At 40.2% G+C, this 26926-nt stretch overlaps 1 protein-coding gene across 3 annotated transcripts; it reads right to left on the bottom strand.

Moving 5' to 3' along the window:
• Positions 1-58: 58 nt before the first annotated feature.
• On the bottom strand, positions 59-26926 carry LOC119657012 (AP-3 complex subunit delta). 3 transcript variants are annotated; one of them, XM_038063757.1, is made up of 15 exons: positions 26651-26926; positions 14050-14145; positions 13699-13827; positions 13487-13627; positions 13223-13352; positions 13024-13163; positions 12849-12922; positions 3962-4110; positions 3553-3900; positions 3319-3490; positions 3106-3262; positions 1162-1759; positions 959-1087; positions 760-892; positions 59-695 (listed from the first exon to the last, which is right to left on the bottom strand). In XM_038063757.1, exons 1-15 carry the CDS (start codon positions 26744-26746, stop codon positions 260-262), a joined length of 2928 nt encoding a protein of 975 aa, XP_037919685.1. In that variant the 5' UTR covers positions 26747-26926; the 3' UTR covers positions 59-259. The 3 variants fall into 3 exon arrangements, with proteins under 3 accessions (XP_037919685.1, XP_037919684.1, XP_037919686.1); XM_038063756.1 differs by lacking the exon at positions 12849-12922 and adding an exon at positions 4263-4336; XM_038063758.1 differs by lacking the exon at positions 12849-12922 and adding an exon at positions 4263-4336 and having other exon boundaries at positions 59-692.

The following is a 26926-nucleotide window of genomic DNA, read 5'->3' as shown; positions in this document are numbered from 1 at the left end:
TTCTTAGGAATTGTTGAGAGTACAAGATCCCTCATACAGCGAAAAAACACATTTGATCTTATTTTTATTATATAGTTTTTATCATATTTCCTTTTTTTGCTTACTTTAAAGCTTATAATTGGATTATTAAATAATTGTTCAATTCTTTATCATTTTCTCTCCTGCGACATGATAAACGCGTGTAACTAGGTTAGTTGTAGACAAAACTAATCTCATGTACATTGAATTCAATATTACTTTTAAAGTTAGTTGGTAATTCCTAGAAAACTTCCTTGCTAGGTGTCGATATTCCACAAGCTTCCTCATAGCCTGATTTCGACTCTTTTTTGCTGTGTTTTGATTTTTTCTCCTTGCGATCTTTATCCTTAATTTTGTGAGACGATGATGTTGAGTCTTTTTTGCGTTTCTCCTTGGTTGATGATTTAATGGGGGTACCTAAAAGATCGGTTTCATTGTTATTACCTTCGCTGGTTTTCTTCTTCCGCTCCTTTCGCTCTTTGTCTTTCTTATCCTTTTTACTCGTGGAGGATGAAGTATGATGATTATCTTTTGATTTTGATTTTTTCTTATGTTCTTGTTTTGTAGAGGCTGTGGGATTGCTGTCGATTTGCTTTTGAGATAAAGTGTGCAACAGATTCACATCCTGCCTCTGGCTTGCTTTGCTGGGTGGCTGATAGGTTTCATTTGATGCTCTGCTTAAATTAGAACGTTTGTTGAGTTTATGCATAGGCTTGTGTATGAAAAATATAAACAAAATACCCTTCAAGGTCAATATCTAATGCTCGATGGGGGTCATCTGGATCATAAGCAGTTTCCTTGTCGTCCGAGTCTGAAAATTTAGCACCTTCAGGCATTTCCGCTGTCGTATTCACTACATGCAGAGGTTTAACGTCTATATAAAGAAATAAAAATAATGCAAACGAATATATATTTTTCATATCAAGAATGGTCATCATACCTTCCTCTTCCGATTCACTTGAACTGTAGTTCACTTTGTGTTTTGATTTTTTGCTCTTCTTAGTTTTCTTGGCCTTCTTCTTTGCACTTTTTTGCTGTTCAATTAGGTATTGATCTGATCGTTTTTTGGCTAAATGTTACGAGTTCAAATGGGTCAGTGTTGTGAGATTAATCGACAGCATTCATTTCAATAAAAAAACTTACAATGTATTTGTAAAGGAACTTCCAGCGCCAGCTCGGCAATTGGAATATCCTCGCACCCATCATTCAGAGTCAACTCATCCGATTTACGTCTAACATTGCTCTTAAGATAATGAGGATTATTACTTTGTTCGATCATACGCGCTTCTCTCCGCCTTGCAATCTCTTCTTTTGAGAGATCGTCATTTCGTCTTCGATTATTGTCACTATCATGGTTTTCATTTGAGATGAACAAATCGTTTTGTTCTTCTTCGCTGGAAGAGCTGCTATCATCGGGCGGCGTATTTATCCACTCGTCCAAATTCAGCCCATCCGGAACTTGAACTTTCCGTTGAGCCTTGGGAGCAACTGGATTTAGGTCGCCCACAAAGAGTAGTGCCATTTCTTGAACTATTTCGATGGCCATAATTGGTATTGAAGATTCTTCTTGGACTATTGGAATATCAGAGATGATGTCGTTTGTATGATTTGCCTCCCCGTTTGCAGAAAACTGGGAACGTAGCAATTCAATGAGGACATATGCTGAATTGGCTCTCTCCTGCACTTCAATATCGCTCGAACTTATGAAAGTGGAGAGTTGACTTAGGACTTGATCACAGTACTGCAAATATTTCTTTTATTGTTAAACGATCCTCATCTAATTGGACAATGCTATCAGGTTGTCCACAAAGTTTTCGCAAAAATCAAAGACAGAATTCAGCAGATAAGTTTATAAAAACCTTTAATTATTTAATCTAATATATAATTGCCTCCATTAGATACGACTTCCCTCCATCTATCGGGCAACTTCAAAATCCCCCCTCTATAAAACTCTTCCCCCTTCCCCTCAAAGTACGTGCGAAGTGCACTTTGGAGGTCAGCTTCAGAAGTCATTTTTTTACCATCCAGAAAATGTTGGAGGGACCTGAACAAATGGTAATCAGAAGGAGCAAGGTCGGGACTATACGCAGGATGACTCAAAACTTCCCAGCCAAGCTCACTCAATTTTCGCTGAGTAGTTAAAGATGTATGCGGCCAGGCGTTATCATGATGAAAGACAATATTTCGCCTGTTGACCAATGCTGGTCGTTTCGAACGTAGCTGGGTGTTTAATCTGTCGAGCTGCTCGCAGTACTTATCGGCGGTAATGGTCTCGTTTGGTCCCAAAAGCTCGTAGTGTATGGGGCCACGAACGTCCCACCATATACTGAGCATTCGCTTTTGCTGATGAATAGACGGCTTTGCTACCGATGGACCCGGTTGATCTCGATGAGTGTAGGCTCGTTTCTTCGCTACGTTTTCGTACACAATCCATTTCTCATCGCCAGTTACCAATCGATTCAAAAAAGGGTCGTTTTCGTTCCGTAAAAGGTTAGCGGAGCAAATTCTCACTCTATCGGCCAGATTTCGCTCAGTCAGTTCGTGCGGTACCCACTTTGTGCTCTTCAAAACATATCCAAGACGCGTAATGGCTACTGCTACTCCTGATTTTGATACACCGAGATCCTCTGCAAGCACACGTGTCGAAAGAAAAGGATTCGCTTCCAGTTTGTTGCGCAGGATATCGTCGTCAATCGTATAGGGTCTTCCTGAGCGAGGTTCATCTTCAAGTGTCAGGTCTCCGCTGTAGAATTTTTCGAACCAATCGTAAACTGTCCTGCGCTTTACCTTTCCTTCTCCGAATACCTTCGACAAATTTTCAATCGCCTTCGGCACCTTCGTCCCCATTTGAAACTCGTACAAAATGCAATGACGAAAATGTACTTTGTCGAATTCCATGTTTATCCTTGAATATCCTTCACAACACTGATCCTTCAAGGATAATTTACCATGCATTTTATAGTTAGGACTCTGACCTTTCCATTGGGATATCACATGTTGTACCTGTTGTTTTGGTTTGTCTGCTAATTGCTTTTTAATTGTCACATTAATATTTGTGCGAAAACTTTGTGGACAACCTGATATTACCTTTATTATTCCATTCACATCCCGTTTCTCGAGACATGTCGTTACCAGTCTTGTGAATAATTTCATTATGTTTTGTACGAAAACACCTTTAATGTGACCTGGTAGTGGTCTTGGTCGGAGTAAAATGCTTAACGTATTTTCAGGATTATCTATTTCACTAAAAAGGATGAATAATATTAAAGTGTTGACGCGCCCACTGTCAATTTAGCCTACCTGGCGAATTCCCCGACTATCCAAGCAGCAGCATATAAAACCTCGTACATTGAATCGCTTTGATTTGATACCGGGAACGTGTCCAATAAGTTTGTCATTTCTGAAACAGCAAACGGCCTAATGGCTTGGACCCGAATGGAAACATCTAAAAGTTGTGTAGCAATCACTCCTCCTGAAATGATGAAGAGGAGTGAGTTATTTCATTTTGAATCCTAAGTAAACATTGAGACAAACCGTGCTTTGATCCCGCCTCCAACTGAATTAATTCAACTAAAACTGTTAAGTACCATTCGAAATTCGTAACGTACTGATACGATCCTTGTGAACAAATCTCGATCACTTTGTAAAGTAACTCGTCCCGATATGCGGACCCTTCCGCCCGCTCCATGTGACCCAACAGTCTCTTGACGATTTCCATAAGATTTTTCTTCGAAACCATTCCGTACAACAGATCCAAGGCTCGAAGTCGTATGGATTCATCTTTGTCATCCAGACAAGCTAATATAAGGTCCTTGTGGGCTTGAACACTTTTGGGATGAGTTTTCAAGATTTTGGACATTGCAAGCAGTCCCAAATATTTCACTAGAGTAAGATATACATTTGGTGAGTCCATGGGAGATAATTGCAATTGTTGGAAACTTACGATTCTGGTCGGAGTCCTCAATCAGTATTCGAAGCTTTTGTACGCAAAGTTGTATAGAGGCACTATGATTTGGCATTCCACTGCTTATACTAATTAATACAGCAATTACCGTATTTATGCATTCATATAAAAGACTCATCGCCGAGGTGCTGTGGGTAGGATTTAAAGAAAATTGAATTCATCATTGCGATGATTTCTAACCAAAAAGGAGCAACGTGCTAATTGCAAAATAAACAATCCGTAGTACTTGAACTAGTGCAGAACTGATATTTATTTAATGTAGAAATGGTGTTTGACTTGCCTATGAATCAAATTTGTAAGAGGTTCTATTAATTTCTTTCCTAGCCGGGGTTCTAAAGGAGTCAAAGCGCCAAACTGAAAAGCAACAACAATAAAATAATATGAATACATTATGTAGTAAGCATACAGGTATGTAAAAACAAATTGTACATTAGCTTATGTATGAATCATGCTGTTTTCACCAAATATTGCGACTACAACAACTGCATAGCTTCACAACTTTGGAGCGGGTTGAGACAGACACTCAAATGGTTGTGGTGACAAATACGATTGTGAGATGGTATACTATGATTGCTCCTCTGGTATTTCATTGGGCTTGAAATCGCTCAAGCCGCGGTTCAGAAATGTGGTGTGCTGTACGTGAAATAAATATTTGGATGGGACCAAACCATAAATTTTCCGGTTTCCTGCATAAAATGTTAATATATTTGGGGTTTAATGTTGTTGGTGGATGAAACCCGGTGCAATTTATATTATTACTGAAGCAGGTCTAGGTCGAATGCCGGTCGTTACGCCGTTGACCATGATGAAATGGCATATTAATACGTGATCCTTATGTAGAATGTTTTCCAAATTCCATTTGAAGACGAGGATCATGGAATGTGCACGGACGTGATTGTATCAAGTCTGTAGTATTGGCGATGCTATCAGAGGTAATTTTGATACGAAAAAGATCGATTTATCAATCCAAAGTGTTCGCTAATAGCTCCAGGTTTGATTTAAACGCGAGCAAAATTTGGAATATCAAAATAAAATCATAATCTCCGTATGTTTGTCGACCATAAGAATAAGTCTGATACTGTACCATTAAAGTCAGGTACATTGAGGAGCATAAACTGATCCGTGATTTGCTACGTCAGAGTTATAAATACAAAACAATTAAAAAGACTGATAAATTTCGACGGGTTGGTTCGATCCTTCACGTGCCATTATACAAAATTAACGTTCTGTACCGATGCGTGGGTCCGCACCGGATCTCAAACTCAAAAGCGAATTCGCGACAGCCTAAGAGTTAAAACAAAATGCAAGCTAAACTTGGAAAATAAAAAAAAATGGCCCGACCGCACGCATGGAGCCGTGAACCTTTGGACTCGAATGGGGCGATCGAGAGATGAAAGATCCATGAAGGATCGCAGCCTCTATCATTGATCTCTCTGCCTCAGTTTTTCAATGAGGCGCGGCCTCTGAGGTTCCCGCCTTTCGTCGACATCTCCAGGCCATTATTTGAGAGGATGTCCCTATATATGTGAATTTTGCGGGATCAAGGAGGAATTCTAAGTCACAAATGACAAATGATAACTAAAATAATAAAATCATATAAATCATCATAAAGTCGGGTACAACATCTTACCGCCCCTTGTTGCACCAGAGATTCGTCGAGCTATTCCCGCAATTCGGGCACGTGACTGTGTAGCGAATCGCAGACCAATACCGCTTTATTACTCGCAGTGACATAATCCCGGCTATCATCAGGGAGCATGTTCGACTTGGGGTTATCGCGGAAACTGGTGACCAAAAGTCAATGGGGGCAGAGGCAGCGGCACCAACCATACCACGTCGCAATGCAGGCAACAGTTTCAATACTCGCCGAAGCACTCTTCTCCACCGTCCAGCTGAGGTTTCCGCTGAGTTTCGGGACGAATTCCAAAGAGCGGATATGGATCCTTTGCATAGACCAGGCAATCCCAGGCTCTATGCATCTCCAGCAATTCCGAGAATTCTATCCCAAATCAATGATGAGATTCAGTCTCGAATGTGTGCCGATATATCGCTGCTGCAATTGCATGGTCAGAAGATTCGCTTTCGTGTTATTGGTTTGAGCAACCGAAGAGATCCACCATGGAAAATTCGTCTGAAACGTCGCCGGGACTCACTAAGGCAGAACATTGCTAGACTGATACAGATCTACACTGTCAATGCCAGCAGCCGGGTGAGAAATAAAGTGCAGAGGGTTTACAGAAACTATGCTATCCCCACTGAGACACCCGTAGTTGAAATTCTGGACACACTAAAGCAGAAACTTTCTGTCATATGAAGTCGGCTACGACGGTATGGCGAAAGTCACTCCCGACGTGTCCAGAATGTAACATACGCGAGGAACCAGTGGGCATACCACCTTATCAGTGCGTACATCTGAGGGTGCTAATACTTTAGAGCCCATCCGTATACGGAGGGGTATCTTCCAGGGGGATTCGTTGAATCCCTTTTGGTTTTGTATGGCACTGAAGCCCCTTTCATGGCCACTGAATGATGCTAGAGGGAATGGTTTTGCAATAAAGTATGGCCTACGTGCTAAGTGCGAACTGACACACTTGATGTACTTAGATGACATCAAGGTGTATGCTAGTACTGGCAACCATCTTAGAAGTCTGTTGCGAAAAATAGACATGTTTAACAGTGATGTTCGCTCGATGCTTGATGTTGCGGGGAGTTTTCGACGGATTCTCCCATTGACCTACCACCACTTTTTTTGCTAACACCCAGTCGAAGAACGACAAATTTGCACCAAGTTTCTGTGCGAATGAATTCGGAAACAGCTTAACGTACTCACGATTTAATGAAGTTTTGCCATCCTGACGTCATGATTTGTCCGGATTTAAAGCGTCAGAATTAAATTTTTGTTTGCTATGTTACGATCAGATCATTCCTGGGCTTGGTTGCCAGTGGAACAACACCCTGAACCTACTAGGGTCCACCTAGTAACAAACAAATGCACGAATCGGAAGACAAAGAATCTACTTTAAACGTAAACGATTGAACGAATTCTGTGATAAACGGCAAAATTTTGAAATGCCGGTATTCATAATTTTCTACCCAAAATTCATTCCAGTTGAAATATTGATGTAATATATTTTTGGACATAGTTTCAATTTATTTGAAAAATATATTTAAATCACTCCAAATTCACTGTAATCACTGTATTTTCGAGCCACTAGTTCTCAGAAGGCTCCTACCATCCATGGCCTCACTCGCGAAGTTCACAATTCACTGGCGGTTAATCAGCTGTCCCCCACGAACAGATCCCGATGCCGTTACGATCGCTTTGAACTTCGAGAGTTCATGTTGTCAGCAACATATGCATGCGGCAAACCAATCCTCTCTGCCACGATCATATCGCTCGAATGCATTCAATAATGTCCAATATGCGGCGAAATTGAAGGTAATTGCACATTATAGAATGCATTATTTGAGCAAATTAATTCAGAAAAAAGCAAATGAAATTCTGTGCCCGTCACGAAGCCGCGGCGACTACACATATGATGAGGAAACACGGCATTGGTGACTGTAACGATAATGGGAGGTTTATGGTTCCTGCAATTTCCACCGCCTCGTCATTGGTGGTATATTATTCAAGCTAGCCATAAGGTCCCTTAGGTTTTAACCTAACAGTGCCGTATGAGCAATCAGATTGACCATTTGCGATCAGCAGTAGATTTAGGAATGGTCTTCTGACTGTGGTAACAAGAGACGCTTTGACATTGACATCGGGTTCACTCAAAAAATCAGAATCTTGTCGCTTGCCTTCGCCTGCATGATGCTTCCGCCACTTCTAAGAAGATTGGAGAGCCGTGAGAGCAAATTCAACATCGACTGCTTATATAACCCAGCTGTCGCTCGTAAGTGGAAGATACATTGAGAATATCGATGAGCATTGGACCATCATCACAAATGCTCTTTTATCGGGTGCTATGCAGGTCGTCGGCCAAGTCTCCAAGGGGGAGCATAAGATCTGACGAACTGCGGAATTGTGGAAGCGGATCGATGAACGGAAGTGATATTGATCGCTGTAATTATGCTGACTGTGGCGCGCTTGAGCTCTAATGCCGTGCGAAATCCCGAGATTTAACGTAGTGTGCATGATGACAAAAGGGAAGTTATTGGATTGGTGTAACAGAAGTCAGAACTGTATCACGAAAAATGAGCAGCTAAAAAGGTGAAAGGAACGCTTCAGCATGGTGTTTAAGCAGGAAAGGCTCTTGTAACGGTTTCCGAAAATCGATTTTTTTTTAATATATATTTTAAAAGTAGAAAATGTTGACGTCCCTACAAAACGGAAACTTTAAACGAGTTTTTCACGAAGCCAATTTTGGCAACAGAATTAAAGCGCAACTTAAATTCTGTTGATCCGATTGCGCTGAAATTTTTACACATTATTCTAGACATCAGTAGTTTTCGTCCGAACCACGATTATTTATTTTCGTTAGTAATTTCTTATTTTAATTCATGGATTTTCGATGAAAAACAGACCCGATTTTTGAAGGTTTTGCCATACAATTCCACTTTAACTGTAAAATTATAATTGTAGTTCCGGCGATAGAGGCAAGTATATAGAATAAGAATACGTTTGATTCCAGATTACTACAAATGGAGATATGCTTCCTATTAGCCACCCAGATTTTTTATAGCAGAGCCCACTTCAATCGCAAAAAAACTTTACAAACGAATATCAAACTCGTTAACTAAAAATTTTGTAGCATGTTCAAGATCACATTCCCAATCAAGATCGCAATAATCACGCAACATAGGAGAACTCCTTTGACCGTATCTCATTCGGAGAACTTCTGCCTCTTGTAGATGAAACAGATCTAAACAGAAGAGAAATCACTTTGACCAACAATGCACTGAACCAAAGTAAAGCCGTTGGCCTTGACCGTTTCCCCGCAGAGCTATTGATCGCTGCTCTTGCAGTTTCCTTCCCACAGAGTGGAAGAAAGGAGATGATCTTTAAGATCCTAAAAAAAGGGTACCTGTCTTGAGTGCGACAATAGGAGGGATATTCGCATGGTCCCTTCCATCGAAAAGATTATCCTGGAGCGTATCAAAGAAAATTTTGGAGAGATTGATTGACAAAGAGTAGACGCGCTGGACCCTCCTGCGTTGACCACATTAATACCATTCGAATCATCTTGGGACATTGGGCGGAGTTTAAACCTGCTCTTCATTGCTTCCGAGAAGGTTTTCAACATTGTCCACAGGGAGTGTATCTGACGGATTTTTTCACCGATATTATTGATTTTTCTTGTTATTTTCTTGTTAATGACGTGAAGGGCTTCAATGAACCATGACATCTCTCTCAAACACCTCAACTACGCTGATAGATTCTTTTTGCTTTCTCATCGATCATGAACCTTGGACAAATGACTAAAAATAAACTCCAACAAAACGGAGGCTCTCAGTTTGATAGGTCATCGCATTCTCCAGTATATCGAAGGCGTTGATCAATTAATTATCTAGAAAGTCGCTTCTGTCGAACTCGATGTTGAACGATGCAATAACAGCGCTAGACCCGCGTTCACTTCTTAGTCCAACATCTGCAAATGCAATTATCTCAAGAACAAAATCAAGTCGAGACTGTTTTGTGCGAGTGCTCTTCTGTGTTGCTATATGGTAGTAGCACCTAGAAAGTGACTACCACTGTTACTCAAAAGCTCCATCCTCCAGCTCCTAGGCGGGTGGTACATTAGTGGGAATCGAGCACCTTTGCAGGATGGTGTAACAGTTGGGCCGAAAAGTTCGTAGACTAGCACACAGATGGCGGATTAAATCCATATGATTTTTAGTTAACACTAACCTTCAAAAGACTCTTGTACAAATTTGACAGTTGTTGGACTATTACGTTTGTGGGATAGACATTAGACATTATTCGGATTTGCACTAGGCAAATCAACCGTTGAGAAGTGGTTTGCCGAGGCGAGGCGAAATGAACACCGAGAACCATGCACGCACTAGACGCCACAAAGAGGCATGCAAACATATATCGTGGATGAATGTTTGGGTATGCGGAAACTCTATTCAAATTGGGTGCCATGCGAGCTCACAATCGCACAAAAACAACAACGAGTTGACGATTCTGAGCAGTGTTTAAAGCTCTTCCTCCATAAAAAACCCGAATTTATACGTCGATATGTAACAACGGACATGATTTCATTATTTCACACCAGAATCAACATATGAGTGGACTGCATGTGATAAACCGACTCCAAAGATGCAACAACCGACTGGCATCAACATTTTAGGATGCCCGTGGTATAATATTCATTGACAATCTTGAGAAGGGGAGAAACATTAATGAAGACTATAACATCATTAGAGCATTTGAAGGATGAAATCGCGGAAAAAGCCCTATTTGAAAAAAACAAAAACAAAGTGTTGTTTCATCAAGAGGTCGCACCGTGTCACAAATCTACGAAAATGATGACAAGTTTGCCTAAATTGGGTTTCTAATTGCTTGCGCATCCACCGTATTCTCTAGGACTTTTTCCTTTTCTCAGACCTCAAGAGAATGCTCGTTGAAGAGAAATTTAGCGCCGATGAAGAGCTAATCGCTGAAACTGAGGCTTATTTTGAAGCTCAAGATAAATCGTACTTTAAAAATAATAATAATAATAATAATCGTTGGCGCAACAATCCATATTGGATCAGGGCCTTGAAGTGTGTTAGAGCACTTCATTCAAGACCGTAACGGTACACTAGGAGGCAATGTGGTCAGCATTGCGCTCGCCCGAGATTATTACCCTGATTTGACTCAGGTACTCATTCACAGCTGAGTCGACTGGTGTCCGACGTCAAATCACGATGCAAATTCCACTGCCACCAGTGAGATTTGAACCGCGACCTTCCGTATGACAGCCTAGTGCTCTAACCACTGAGCTATCCGGACGACTTTAAAAATGGTATTCAAAAATTGTGACTGCTATAATCCTTGTATCGCCCGCGATGGCAACTATGCTGAATAATAAAATCAAATTTTATTAAAAAATATTTTTTTTCTGTTAGCCTACGAACTTTCCAGCCCAACTGTTATTTCTGTATGGCTTGAAACAGACTGCATGAGAGTCTAAGGATTTAAGGAAGCCGTAAAGGACTTTGTTACAATATCGGTAACTGACAATATTATGGGAACTGCAAATATCCTCAGACGCTAAGTTTCTTTGATTTTCTGACTTGATGGCTCATAGTTTCACCTCCTTCTGCTCGGTGTTGCGATTATGAGCAATAGCAGCATCAATGACATATGCGTAGCAACCCGTTTTATCAACTTACAGCGCGCCAAGTTTGTTATATGATATATGGCGATCAGTTAAAACTTGTCGGTAACAACACATGTCGTAAACAGAACAAGCGATTTCGGTAAATCGGACATGTTCCCGTGATTAGCCTATGCTTATATACACGGTTTTTATGAGTCACCTCACATATAACACTGCACTTATCACTGTATTGCATTGGCGCCATAACATCCCAGCCAGAAATGAGAACCACACATTCTGCGCTGGTTATTCTTCACCCACTCTTTCATTATCGACTTCTTATAAGCTGGTCTGACTTCACCCCACTTAGAGAATTTAAAGATCGATTCTTCAAGTCAAGGGAAGTCAACCTGCAATCTGATTTATTAACAGCAGGCAAAGGACTCGCCTGCCCCTGTGATAAAAAGAAATGGTTTAGTGAGTGATGTTGTGCTGCCACTGTAAACACCCCTGATTGCAATGTCACCACGTAGGTTCGACGGCAATAACTACCGACTGAATATGTTCAATTGCGAAAGAACTATCAAAAAAAAGTGACGAAAGTTGACATTTTTTAAACGAATCGAGCCTGTAATTAGTTCATCCGTTTTGTTGTGAGCGTACTGTTCCCTCTATAATACCATTCTAGACGCAATCGATGCTGATTGACGAAAATTGACCCCCGAAGATCTCTATCTAAAGAAAAAGTTCAAAAGGACATATGCCGTCGATTTTTTTCTTCTCGAGCCTTTGTACCATTCAGAAGTGGGGTCGGCTAGTCTTAGTTGCGCCATTTTGCTCGGTCTTGTCCTGATTGTATAGAGCCTCAAAATGCCATCACCGTATCAAGCGAACGTTGTTTCGGCCAGCTTTTTTTCGTTTCGTTGAAGTCGACCGTCGAAAATTCTGTCTTATGCAGATTCACTTTCAAAGAATAATTTAATTTGAAACGCTCAATTTCCTAGAATCCTAACTCTAGCGAGAGGTTTCTCTCAGAAATCAATTGGGTGCGCGTTTCGCATAGATTCAGTTGTGTTTAATACATGTGATTAAAGGGGCAGTAACATCATGACTTCGATGTTTGCTAATTTATTAAATTTAGTAATATATCCTTGGTGTGCCACCTGGAAATACATGACTATCGTTTAAGAATCAGAGTGGACGCCAAAATATTGATCATCGATTGTGATGAGATGGGAGTGAGAATATCTAAATACTGTTTGACCGAGGTATACTCGCAAAGAATGTCAATAGCGAAATTTTATGAAACTGTTAAGAGAGCGATGTATCGCATATAATATTTTCGAGCACTACAATGATACGAGCTTAGCTTAAAATTATGAAAAATTATAAACATTCAGATCTCCCCATAAATTAAGATCACCCTTGAGTCATGTATTTAATATGAGAGGAGAGATGTTACTTAGCGATGTGGATGCGTCAACATGAGAAGATGATTCGTTTATTTATATTTTTCGAGCGTATCGATCGAATGTTTCCGTTTGATGCATCGCAAGTGTGTTAAGGCATAAATTCATACAACGACAATTACAATGGCACTTATAACAATCTATAACCTGGAAATTATATCAATCAGAGGTTGGGTCAATCGTTTTCCGAGAGCTGGTTCAATAGCTGTTAAACTGCCAAACTTTGCATTTTATAAATGTACAAAGATTATGTGAAAATCATTTTTTTTTAGTTAATTTTAAATCAAGATAGTCTTTCTGCTACATTTTTATTTACACTTACCAATTTGATTATTTTTATAAGCATCCAATTATTCGTTGATGTTGTCATGAGTTTGAAAAAAATTGGCGCTAAGGAGAGATAGTTTTTCGGATTTTTACGTGCTAATTCGCATATAACATTAACGGCCGCAGATTGAACACCTGTTTGGAATCGAGAGTTAATTGAGAAAGAATTATTAAAGTTGAAATTGGACCCAAACCTGGATCGGGATCCTCCAGCTTTTCTTTTAGTTTAGGAAATGCAGGTCGTAATGCTTCTGGATACCGAAGGAAAACTTTATACATCATAAGGACGGCTTTCATTCTTAAATAAGGCTTTGTTGAGCTCATCTGTCAGGGAAGTTAAAAAATATAGATTGCATTAAGGGGGCAGGGGTTATACTTGGTTTTAATGCAGGGCACTAAAAGTAACTTCGTTATATCAGAATATATTTTATTTGAATGAAGAAACGCTAAATACTTACCAATGTCATGATATCATTAGCCAAATCTCTAGACAAATCTGCTGAAATGAAGCAGCTTAGACCACTTAGAGCAACGCCAGCGTCATATTGGTTCTGTGAGTTTAAATCCTTTCGAATCATATTCGTGGTGAGCATAAGGAGCTTAAAAGAGGTAGAATATTTGTAACAAGTGAGTAAACATTCCGTCTCATAAACTAAATCCTTCTAGATACCTCGCTATCTGGATGAAAACATTGGCTTGCTGCCAAATATCCTACTCGTTTGCATGTGAATTTCGACGAGCTCATCACTTCGATTATGTTGAATCCTGCCCACGATATATCATATCCAAGCATTTGAATCTGTTTTTGGGATAAGTAAGTCATTTAGATACATATCGTATGTGCACATGCATAGTCACTCATATCGCACGAAACAATTAACGTGCGTTCTATAAACGGTAGAGTGCACAAATGCAAAGGCATTTGAGCTACTTCAACATTCTTTTTAAATGCTTCAAGTGCACTTTTTGACATACTTTAACGAGTGCCTGGCAGTTCTTGCTTGTGATGAGAAACACTTACATAAGTCAGCTTAGCGACGGCATTGCACTTCACATTGATATTGTCTTGACGTAGTTCCTGTTTTATTTCTTCTATACATTGAGCTATATATTTCGCCTGGATTTGAATAGAAACAAAAGATATTGTTAGATATGCCGTAGGCTTACTTGAATAGCATTGATTTAATTTTATTGATTTGGTAGAATGGAATCAATTGAATGCAAGAATTTCCCCTTAAGATGTTCTATAAAATGTTAAGATGTATTGAATAATGTGACTTTGTGCACAAATGATGATGTGATTTATCTTTTGTTTTGTTAATTATTCGTTGGGTCTATAATTTTGCATAAAGTTCTTTCTTTTGGTAAAAAAAAAATGTTATTTCGACGGATACAGGTACTTTGAATGCGGAGCCGCACTTTACTGATCTAATTACAAACACTAGAGCAGGACTGAAAAACGAAACTACCGTATCTAAAGTGGAAGTTTTCTAAAACATCAAAATGGCGCAAGAAGTTTCCGAATTGGTTTTGGCAACACCAGTGGTTTGGTAATTTACCGCACCCTCCGCCGGTCGAGCTCAACCTACTTCTCAACAAAAAGAGCCCGTGAATAATGCACAATACGACTCCATCTACTAGCGCTCCTCAGCATCTCCCTGACAATGTTATCTGTAGAGAGCTCCCCTGTGTCTGCATAAAGCTGCTAACGAAAGTTGTCCTACCTTTCACAAGAGAAAAATGTGTGTTCGACGTAGTCCACCAGTTCAGAGCAGAGCATACAATCAGGTAATGTAAGGTAAGGTGCAGGTAAGACTGAAAACCTCCATGCCCACTTAGAAGTTGGGTAAGCAAGTAATCAATCTGACCATGAATTTAGTTTAGCCACGGATCTAAATTGTCGATGAGGCGCACAGTTCATCTGTCTCTCTCTCTCTCTTTTGTCAAGAAAGTCAAGAGCTGAGACTCTAACTGCAGCCCTGTCTGCTGCTGGTTTGATTCGCTCGAAAAAGGTCATTATTGAATTCAGCATTAAATGAAGATATTGAGCCGCTAGTTTTGACTCTATAGACAACTCGCCGATCGATGTGTGACGCAGAGTCGAGATCCTCTTTCTGATTTTTTTTCAGCGTAAGGCTGAAACCATGTGCAGTTATACATCCGTTTATTCGTCGCATCAATATGACAAGTTACTTTGCGTAATGTTCCTAAGTGCGTCCGGCAACATGTGCCGCGACTCTTCTGGCATGTCGAGTCTTAGCAGACTATCCTAACAAGCGTTCCAGAGGTCTGACCCTAGGATGGACCTCCATTCACCTCCGGTGCTCTAGCGCTTCAGATAATCCCTTGATATCCGGAATAGATAGCTCGGCACGTGGAATGAGTTTTGTAATGTGGCCAGCCTATCTTTCCATCTTACGGAATTGAAGGCGTTTCAAACATCAAGTGCTATACGTCGAGATCGGCGGCTGTGTGCCTCGGTTAGATGAACTGCATCCACGACCTTCATAACAGTATCCACCGTGGACCTCTCCTCTCTGAGCCCGAACTGCCTTGGGGATAAATCCCCGGCAGCACGCATCGCTTTAGCGGGTCTACTTTTGATGAACTTTTCGAACACTCCCGGCTGGGTCAAGTATACACAGCGGTCGGTATGCAAATAGCAACTCAGGCTATCCTTTTCCTTTGCTGATTAGCGCGAGCCTGTCCTCCTTCAGGCAAGCGTTGAACGCCCCGAGTACCAAGTCCCCTTAGACCTGGCGCCTTCTTGTTTTTCATGTTTGTGCAAAAGAGGCAGTCCTTGAAGCTTTCCTTGCTGTTGTCATCAACCCGTACGGGATGTCAGCGAGCGATTTGGAGTCAACGTTAAGTTCAATTCAGTAGAAGAAAGACGCATTGTTGGCAACTTCATCATGCAGTAAATGGATCCTAACTGGCAGTTAAATTGGTTTACTTAATGTCGACTCCCAAATGTACCCATCAATTGTCCAGCTAACACTTTTAGAACCATATTGACTATCAAAGTTAGCGAAGGATGGTCCGAGAAGGTTAAGAATAGGCATAACATCAATTTTAAGGAAATTTGTAGAGAGTAGTGTTGTGGAAGGTGACGTTTGTTCGGAAGGAAAAAAACTGTTCGAAATATTAGAAACTTACGATTTGAGAGGTACATTGAATACCGACAAAACCGGACTATTATATCACACAATAAGTTGTTGGTCTAACCCATAAGTAAACCATTGTAGACGTATCAACGAATGACTCAAATCTAAAATTTTCCGCAGTATCGTCCGCCCTGTCGCCCTCTAGTCGACTATAAAAGATAATGAACAGCGTCTCCTTGCGTTGAACTAGTGGCGATGAGCGTATCCGCGATCGATAAGGGGGTTTTACCGATCGCGGAAAACTGCGAGAGAGGCGGTTTCGATGGTCATGAACCCCTCGTTTCTGCAGTCAGCCAGATCTTATGACGCTCTTTTGACAAGTGACCGAATGTCGCGATGAGTTTTTAAGATTCATGTTGTTCGCACAGTGAGGAAGATTCCTACTATTGAACCACAGTCGAGTCATGAAAGTGGTTCATGATGAAGTCTTCATTGCGCACATTCAGAAGTTATGTTCCAAATTTACTGCGGACTGATGATGATCGAGACTGATGTGGTCGAGCCAATTAGAGGTTCGATACCAGTCAGTCGAAATCCAACAAATTTTATTGACAAAGTTCGTGGCAAGCAGAGCATATTTTGGTCGAATTCTTAATTATAATCAAAGAGGCGAGACTATCTCGTTGATGTATTTACTATCTCGAATTAATAGTGACTAACACTCGCATAAGTGAAACTTTCTCCACATACAAACTATTTCCTTTTCAAACGAGATTAATGTGACGATACTGCAGCTGGTTAATTTGAGAAGAGAATGCTAGAAGCACAGAATGCTAAAAAACAACTAGCCAGAGCAAGTCGACCATTCCACAAAGCCCTCTGTGATCAACGAGAACAGGAGTTACGGAGCTACAGACGAAGTCCATTTTTCCCTGTGGATGGTTTCTAAAAGGATGAAGAGACCTATTGAATGCAAATCGCTACAAAACAGGGGTAGCATTTGCAAAGCACCTTAAAAAGATTTTTCCATCCCAGTCGCTGTAAGCTTATATAAGACCTCTAAAAGTATCTATGGTAACATTAAAGATGAGTTTGCTATTTAAAGCCAAACAAGTTTTTAGGCAAGAAGACTATACACAGGAGGAGCAACTCCAACGACAAAGGGGCACGGAATCTAATCGTGCACCTTTCGAGTAGGGACGAGGTAGGTAAGTGGTATTGGTGTGTCGATGTCGCCTAGATGGTTTTCTTGTGTTTCTTCATCTTATCCCTAACAGGAAACGCATGCATTCGAAAGATCTCCTACAGCAAACGTATGCATTCGAAAGATTAATATGGTATGCACCTAATTGTTTGGTTCTCACTTCCTAGGGGAGCAAACATGGATTGCCGAGAACGTTACGCTTGTTTGCTTCCCATAGAAGAATTTTAAAGCATCATTCGCTCGCTGATTCTATTAAAATCCGTAATGGATTTTTTTTGCCACATCCCAGCGGGAATGAAAGGTGTAGCTTCCTTAGAGATTCATTTTCCATTCAACTCCACGGATTTAAGGAAGCTCTGCCTTTCATCCCGCTGGGATCCACGGATTTTAATGGAAAATGAATCTTTAAGGAAGCTCTGCCTTTCATTCCCGCTGGGATGTGGCAAGCTATAATTAGCTATACAAGGTCTGTTACGATGACAGACACTGCCATGTCCTCGCAAATTAATGCACGTCATCACATACACGGTAACAACCCCAGCCTTTATGCGCGGAATACTGGGGGTTGAATCTCCTGTGTATAGGGCATGATTCATCAGGGGATAGATCAAGGGTCATGTAGGAGATTGGAATCACCTGTGCGACGCCCGTTATCTCAAGGTCTGAAAACCTATTAGTTCCAAAATCATACCATATCTAATGGAAAACAAAAAAAAACTCTTCAACCCCAGGTTCCAGAGAAGTGCGACACAATCAAGCAAATTCAACGGCCTAAAAAACCCAAATTCTCTGTAAAATAGATAAACAAAAAACTGAACCATGCATTCTACAATATTGTCAAGAATATATTTCAACCCAAGTTGGAAGATTTGAAAAAATTCATTGATTTCTGTTCCAGAAAGATCTCGTTTAAAGAAAACTTCTGTCATTGCTTGCTTCTGTAGTTTTATAAGTTTATAAGTTAATACTCTCAGAGACTATATTTTAGTCAAATCTGTTTTAAACAGCGTTGTCCAGCTCTTAGTATCGCTTCTTTGCGATGTGGTGAACTCAGTAATGGTCAACTGAACGTGCAGTATAGTTCTCCAGATAGTACAAGCTTGGCAGCTGTCCAATCGATATTGATAAAGAATGAAAGGAGTCTTATCGTTGTGTTAGTGTTTATTTATGTATATCGAGGGATTAAATATTTAAGTATAATAAACAGAATTTGATCTCAAGCCGGATAGTCAGCCGTTTAGGCGGTTGTTTTTGTTATAAAATGGTTGTATGGTACCAATTTAACCGTATTTTCAAATTGGATTTAACGGGCTACACTAGATCTGGAAAAAAAAGTGTGAAATGAAACACTAAATGCATATAAAATCTAACAAATTAGATTTCAACTAATTTTGAAGACAATAGACAATCCTTCTTGGAAAACTATAGAGCATCCACTAATAGCACATATCTACGTATGTATGTGCTTGGAAAAATTGTAGCAACCATAAATAAAAAATGATATGATTTACATTTTGTAATCAAGTTACGACCTCCAATATCAGAATTTCATATGACAGAAAAGTAAATACTTATAAAAATACAGCGGTAAATAAGGCTTCTTATTTTGATAATTGCACGGGTGGGAAGCCGGATAAGACACTGCTAACAAATTTAGTACTAGTTTTCAAGATAAGCGGTTAGTGAATACGAGTTTATTACTATAGCTTGTAATTTTTGGCACGTGTTCTCAAATTGATACCTAGATTTTGCAGTTTTACCGAGAATCAAAACAATTGTGACTAACGAAAAGTAATGTTATTTTGATGAATACCTCGTCATTCTCATTGTCAATGCCAAATTACTGTGCAGATCCACAACGACTGCTGTTAATCAGGCAATTTCAATCCATTGCTGGGGGATAATTAACTGATAAAAATGATTCGTAGGGTGTTGATGTGGTCAATGCAGGAGGATCCAGAGTGGAAGTAAGCCTGCTCTGTCGATCAAGCTTTCAAGATGTTTTTTGATGCATTCCAGGGTTATTATACTTATTATCTTTGCGACGTCAGGGAATACGCAGATACTCCTTCAATTGTCGCACTCAAAACGGGAGCCCTGCTTTGAAATCTTAACTGGGAAAGGTCTTGAATTACCAAGATTTCCGTACGAGTGGAAGTAGTAGATCTACCCAGCGGCTTTATTTCGTTTTAGTGCATTGATGGTCGGTATTATTTCTTTTCTGCTTGGAGAAACAGTCTCTGTCCGCATGTTACCATGAATGGCCATTGATGAATGTCATATAGTTAAGAACGTTGTTGAAGTGTTCCTTCTACCTCTTCAGTTGCTCGTCATCGTGGATGAGAAGTAGACCGGTAACGCCCTTTACAGGAACATCTAAAGATTTGCATGATGCGGTATACATTTCTCAAATTATTGTGTTCTGTGGCATCTTCCGTTTCCGTGACCAGTATAATAGTATATTCTCTCTTGTCACGGCGTACACTACGCTGAACTTCTCTCATGCCCTTCATCATTCGCAGCGGCTAATAGAGCCGGCAGCCCCTTCCGCTCATCGATCGCTCCCACGATTCTGCAGTCAGCCACATCTTATAACGCCCCTTTGGGGCGTGGTCTTGACTCCTTGCTCGTGCACTTACAATTCACGCCAAAACTAATATCAGTTTCGTTTTTTCGGTAAAAAAAAATATATTAACCCCCTTTAAACTCCACTTAAATTTATGTCACTCACGGTATGCGTGGAATTCCATAGTTCGTGTGTGTGTGTGTGTGCGTGTGGCAAACAGACATGCAGTGAATCGATTTTAATATTATAAGATTTTGTTTTACACAAAACCTTAAAAAAGGTAGGAGAATGGGTACCTTAAAGTACATGTTCGACCATGAAAATGAAATCTCGCAACGTTAAATGACAACGGGCCTTAAATGCGGCTCAGGAATAGTTAGCTATATAATCAAAAAAGAGAAAATAATAAAAAACGCATTGCAAACCATAAGAAAAGATAAATAAATCGGAATACTAGAAGCTGGGCACTTTAGGTATAAAAATTTCATGTTCATATTATGTGAGGAACTTTCTATGGAAGTTTTTCTTTTCGCAGATAGCTAAAAATTAAAAATATTCCTTCATGTATCTATTTTCAAACTTTCAGATATTTGTACATATTAAAGACATAAAAAGGATGCTCAATCTATATAAGCATTGTCTATTGCCGCATACCATATATGTTATTTATACACAACTACATAGAATATTTCCACTTTATTACATGCACCAAAGCATACATTTGTATGTACATATATAAGTACAAAAATTGGATACCGATGGTACTAACGTAGCTGCACATCCATCTGGATAGAACACTATCCGCAAAAAATCGATTGGTCGGTTTCGATCGCAGGGTGGAGGCGTCCCATTAGACGCTGCCTCAAGCCTCCACCTTGAGGAACCCCGCGACCGAAACTCGCGGTAGGTGGCATTTTGCTCTGCTTTGTTTAATTCAAAACTCGACAAAGATATGAATTAATGTTCGAAAGCGCTAAGTTTGCGCTTAGACTGATTTGAGAAGATGAGTGATCGTGAGCCTGGCATCTATTGAAGAGCGGAGCGAAGCGAGTTGGTATTCAAATTAATGCAGCCGTCATTGTCGAAGTAAAATGAATTCACGTGGAATACACAATTTCGACCTTCTATAACTTTGTTAGTAATTGTTGGATTGCATTCAAATTTCCAGAATTGTTGACCATATTCTGTGAAAAAAATGTTGCTCCCCTTTTTACATATATGGGGAGCCCCCCTTAATCCCCACGCGAAATGATGCCCCTTGTTGAATATAAAGGGGATGTCCGCGTAAAAAGGTGGGACAGATTGACAGACATTCTTCTTCTTCTTCAGCCTTTGCCCCTTTCATAAGCGGGATCGGTTCGTCGTGATCGGTTTCGCTATTTGGCTCTATCGAATGCCTGATCTGGGTGCAATCTCGAAGCTTTTAAATCCCCATCCAGCGTACAAGCCACCGTTGTTTCGGCCTACCTTTTGGTCGTTTACCATCGACTTCGATGTTCAGACCAATCTTGGCAAGTGAATTCTCGTTAACACAAATTGCGTGACCATACCATTGAAGACGCCTCTCTCGCAACTTATTCACGATCGGTGCAACCCCATAACGGCGGCGGATATCCTCATTTCGGATGTGATCAAAACGTGTGACGCCCAGGTCCAACGTAACATCTTCGTTTCCATTACCGCAAGACATCGTTTATTGACAGACATTGAACCGATTCTAATAAGGTCTTGTTTCACACAAAACAAAAATTGCTAAAACATTTTGCCGACAATTTTATCGAAATCGTTTCAGGGATTCTCTGTGACGTATCATGAATGTCAGTATCACGCGAAAATGGATCACATAATTTATGCATATATTACGTGCTAGATACTAATGTGACAAATGTCTATTCAATTTTTTTCTATAAAAGAAATACACAAAAGATTTTATACCTGAAGCGTCCAGTTTCCGATTTCCCGACTTGTTTTGAGTTTAATACCATTAAATGGCAAAAGTTGCATCAATTTTATCGGTATTGGCAGATCAATGAAATAAATGAATTTGTATTGAAAAGATGGTTTTGACAGAAATATACAAAACTTATATAGTTACTTATAAAAGCGAATTAGTTATAAACAAGTCGGGAAACCGGAAGCTGGGCGCTTCAGGTATGAAAGGTTTTGTTTCCTTATTCTGTGAGTATATTTAAGTGTAGAACTATCCCATTTGTACGTAGTCCGTTGTGTATATGCATTTAGCATGTCTGACTACCCACTTCAATGTGATATTAATATTTAGTTGTAGTAAATTTACAGGGGCGAGTCAACTTTGGGTTACTGTAACTTGGTTAGTAATAGTATGATTTTGTTCAAACTTGGGAATAATATGCTTCATATTATATTTTATACTACTACCAACTTTTATAACTCTGAGATAAACTTAAGGGGGGTTTTACTAAATTTCCCCAAAAATATGGTAATATACTATTATTAACTTAATTTGAATAGATATCGATATGGAAAGTATTTTGAGGCCTGGGCATCATATAGAGGCAGCTTCATGAATTTTTTCAGATTTTCCGGTTGAGCAGTTTCTGAGAATGGGTCCGTTAAAGGAATCATCACTTTCCACCACTCCCACTCCTCGCCTTTTTAACAAAGATCGGCTTCGAAAAGTGCTAATCGAGACCTTTCATTTGATATCCCACATGACTACATTCGGTGAAAAAAAAATGTTACACCCCCCTTTTGCATATATGGGGACCCCCTCTAAATCTCAACGTAGAACGATATCAATTACTGCATGTCTGGGGGTCCACAGTTCCCACCTTGTCCCCAAATTTCGTGTCAATTGGTATAGCCGTTTCTGAGAAAAGTGCTTGTGACAGACAGACATTGAACCGATTTTAATAAGGTTTTGTTTTGCAATTAAAACCTTAAAAAGGACAAATGTTGCTATATCTAAAAAAAATAGATGCAATCATGAGTAAGAAAAATATTGAGTGAATTATTAGAAAACGGAGAGAGGCGAACTTAAGGGGATCATCCCGTATGTCAGATTCGCGGAATGGAATTTTTTTTTTGCATCAATTGTATCTAGATATAGTGTAGAATATATGGGCAAAGTGGTTTTTTAATAATAATAATCGTTGGCGCAACAATCCATATTGGATCAGGGCCTTGAAGTGTGTTAGAGCACTTCATTCAAGACCGTAAGGGTACACTAGGAGGCAATGTGGTCAGCATTGCGCTCGCCCGAGATTATTACCCTGATTTGACTCAGGTACTCATTCACAGCTGAGTCGACTGGTATCCGACGTCAAATCACGGTGCAAATTCCATTGCCACCAGTGAGATTTGAACCGCGACCTTCCGCATGACAGCCTCTAGATATAGTGTAGAATTTATGGGCAAAGTGGTTTTTTGTTCGGAAATTATAGTATTAAACACGTAATAACTCACATGCCAGATTTATGCCGATCGCCGTAGTAAAGCGCGTATTTATCGGTTCAAATGACTTCGCTAAATGGACGAGAATTGAAGTTAAGACTGTACATGTGTTTATTTAAGAAACCTAAAGTTCACGAACTTGGTATAGCAGATTAATGATCAGTTAAGGTTTTATGGCTAAAAATCACATTCTACTTTTTAAATGCGTTTTTTTCGAAACAGCATATTGAAAATCGGCTGTCACATAGCTCAAAATCTATCCAACGAAATTCTTTGAAATTTTTACGGCTGATTCAGAACATATTTTTACGGCCCGCAAATTAGGATAATTGCGATTCATTCAGTAGTTTTTTTATTCATTGAAAAAACACCAAAATTCACAAAAGAAGTTTAAAACGGCACCAAAAATTTAGCTTTTAATATTTTTCAATAATCCTAGTTTGCGGAAAGTAGTTAAGTCTGTACGTTAAAATACCGTTCACCTTTTTTCTTTAAGAAGACCTCAGTGTCTTTTAGCGTGGCAGCAGAAAAACACCTTTTTTCGGCGATGGGCGCATAAGTTGCTCTGTATTTCAATAACGAATTATGTAATTGGGCTGGAAAAATTACTAAACACGCTCAAGATATTAATAAATCTATCGTGAAAAATTCGTATTTGTATCTCTATCCAGTTCTTCACAAAAACATTCTAAAAAAACGGCCTTCACACGGGATGACCCCCTTAAGGGGTGGTTTCCGGCAAAATTTCTAAAATATGCTAATATACTATCATTAACTTAATTTGTGCACATTTCAGAGCTGTATGGATGCGATTTTTTTAGATTTTTCAATTGGATAGGTTCTGAGAACGAGACCTGTTACACTTTTTGGGAGTTATATTTTGAGCCCTCACGCTTGATTCGATACCCCACACGACCATATTCTGCGAAAAAAAAAAAAAAATTGCACCCTCCCGTCGCATGCTCGGGGAGCCCCTCTTAAGCTCAACACAAAATGGCGCCACCTGCTATATGTAAAGAGATTCAAGACCTTAAGGACTGGGAAAAAGTAGATTCTTTATGAACGTCAGCATTTATTTGTGCATTTTATTGTATTTGTATAATGTGCATAAAATTGATAAGTTTCAACTAATATAATTTTGACATTAACAGCCGGATTTCCATGAAGCCTGGCACGCGCATGTCTTCTATGGAGGAGCCCAATTAGCGCTTTTGTGCGCCGTTTTGATGCCACAAACTCCTAAGACCGTGACTGTTGTTATGGGAGCAGGGAGGCAGAGTCCAGCCGGCTCGGAACTTCAGAGCCAGCCCGTAGTATTCACGAAGGACAGCAGCTCTCCCACCCTGCAGCTAGAAACCTCTGAGATCCCTAAAGAATGGTTCACCCAGTGTCCGCCGCCTGACTCTAGCTAGAGCTGGGCAATCGCAGAGAAAGTGCATGAAGGTCTCCCTTCCTTCTCCGAAGCTTCGGCAATGCGAGTTGTAGGGTATGCCGAGCCTAGCGGCATGGTCCCCTATGGGCCAGTGCCCCGTGCAGACCGCCGTAATCTTGAATGCATTTGCACGCGTCTGGCACAGGGGCTCTCGTGATCGGTCTATGTTATAAGCGGGCCAAATTCTCCTTGACTTGGCACAGCTTGTAAGCCTTCGCCATCTCAGGCCCGCGGCTGCTAGGTAGTGCGAGTGCGACAGCCGCCAGCCGAACACCGACCGTATTCGCCGAGGGACTGCCAAGACCAGAGCCTTGCCTGACCAATCCGTCAGTCCGCTCATTCCCCTCTATGTTCCTATGCCCGGGAACCCAGAGGAGAGTGAACTTGAGCGCGTCTCTGCACTGCCCCACCAGCCGGGAAGATGTCGTTGTTGAGTACGCGCACGTATGTTACGCTTCTATACTGGTGCAAAATTTGATACGAGACCTTTCATCAAATTCCCACTTCACTATATTCGATGAAAAAAATGTCACATCCTCCTTTGCATACATGCACTGCACATACGTTTACTTCACTCACTGTTACGTGGGATTTCATAGTTCCCATATGTCCAACAAATTTCGTTTGGATTGGTTTAGCCGTTTTGTTGAAAAGTGCGTGTGACACAGACAGACGGTGAATCGATTTTAATAAAGTTTTGTCTTACACAAACCCTAAAAATGGACTGCTGATTTCCATTCAGCGCCTCAATTTACCTCATAAACAGCATCTGGTTTCTCAGGTCTAAAACGTGTACACTTGTGTGGCTCATTTGTCAGAAAAATGAATGAATTTCGTTTTAAAAGAGGACGATCTAGTCAATGGAGGGGAGAGATGTATCAAAGATTTTTGGAATTTTTTGAAAGGACGGATGTGCGGTAATGCTTGGAAGTACCCTTCAGCATGTAAAACAAATCAAATTGTCCCGGGTAAAAATAGATGTAAATATACGGCGTTCAGGATAGTTGAAGCGTACTACCAGCAATCGACAACGGTGCCTACAGAGGTGTTATACCAACAATAGAATGTTATTAGTCACGTATTATGAGAAACCAAATGGTAGCAATTTGAGGAAATAATGGTTCACCGATTGAACACCGAATTATTTTCTAATCGACGTACAATTGTTATATTTTTGTCTAAATATATTCTTGCTTGCGAAGTTTTTTGCCTAAAGCAGGACTAGAGCTGTGGCAGGGCATGGGGAAGCTTTACAAAACTAAAATAACTACGTTATGCAGATTCATAAACAAGACTCGGGCGCTCATCTCAAGATCAAAAAGAAAAAAATAGAATTTTCGCCAGCGAGAACCGTAGCAGATTGTTTGGCTTTCGTGGGCAGTTGAGCGTCATTCGTGGGGCGTAAAGAACCACACGCAACACAAAAACCATTTTGCATTGGAGGCAATCTGCGGTTTGCCTTCCATGTTTATATGGAGTTCATAAAGCCATTCAACGTGATAATCTTCGCTCATTTGTGGAAAGATAACATTGTTAGCACTGAGATAATGTTTCCACGGGAAAATGTAAATAAAAAACCAGACGCTGGCTACTTGACGCGTCATACGCAGTCGACATGACATTAGTCACTTTTCTACGGGATGCAAATGCACACAAAACAGTTTTAATCTAATTTTCCTCCGGATACCATTGGTCGCATTTTAATGAGTGTAGTAAAAACTTTCTCCTCTTCCATTCACCATTCACCGTGGGATTAATAGCGTTACGGGCGATCTGCATCATAGAACTCACGCGAAATAAATTTTCATGCAATCCACCTTGATCTCAGAAGAAATCTGCAATTTAATTGATCCCATTTCGCCTGTGCTAATAGTTTTAATTTACCTCATTGTCTTTGTTATTGCGAATTCCCCGAACAAGATCTGTCAGATTTTTATCAAACATTCGTTCGAAGTTTCCCTTGACCTTCTTCAAAGCCATTCTGTCTTGGAGCACCTTTACATTTACGCAATTCGAATTGTTATTAGAACACTGTCACCTGGATTAATGCGCGACTTTTTCGAATTTAAAGGATTAGTGTTTTCACCAAACTACACGGAAAAGTCATAATCGCACGAAACGAGCTGAACTGTCAAAACGATTAGTCGCCATATTGAGCCG

Source organism: Hermetia illucens, chromosome 5 (genome assembly GCF_905115235.1).
Source record: "Hermetia illucens chromosome 5, iHerIll2.2.curated.20191125, whole genome shotgun sequence".
In the NCBI taxonomy this organism is placed as follows: domain Eukaryota; kingdom Metazoa; phylum Arthropoda; class Insecta; order Diptera; family Stratiomyidae; genus Hermetia; species Hermetia illucens.
Note: the sequence above shows the minus strand (reverse complement) of the source record. Positions and strands in the feature narration are given on the sequence as shown.

Coding starts and splice junctions, on each gene's coding strand:
- LOC119657012 (XM_038063757.1), bottom strand. CDS start 26,746: ATGGCTTTGAAGAAGGTCAAGGGAAACTTCGAACGAATGTTTGATAAA. Junction 13,353..13,486: donor CTAATGATATCATGACATTG/GTAAGTATTTAG, acceptor CTTCCCTGACAG/ATGAGCTCAACAAAGCCTTA. Junction 696..759: donor TTAGATATTGACCTTGAAGG/GTATTTTGTTTA, acceptor TTCTAATTTAAG/CAGAGCATCAAATGAAACCT.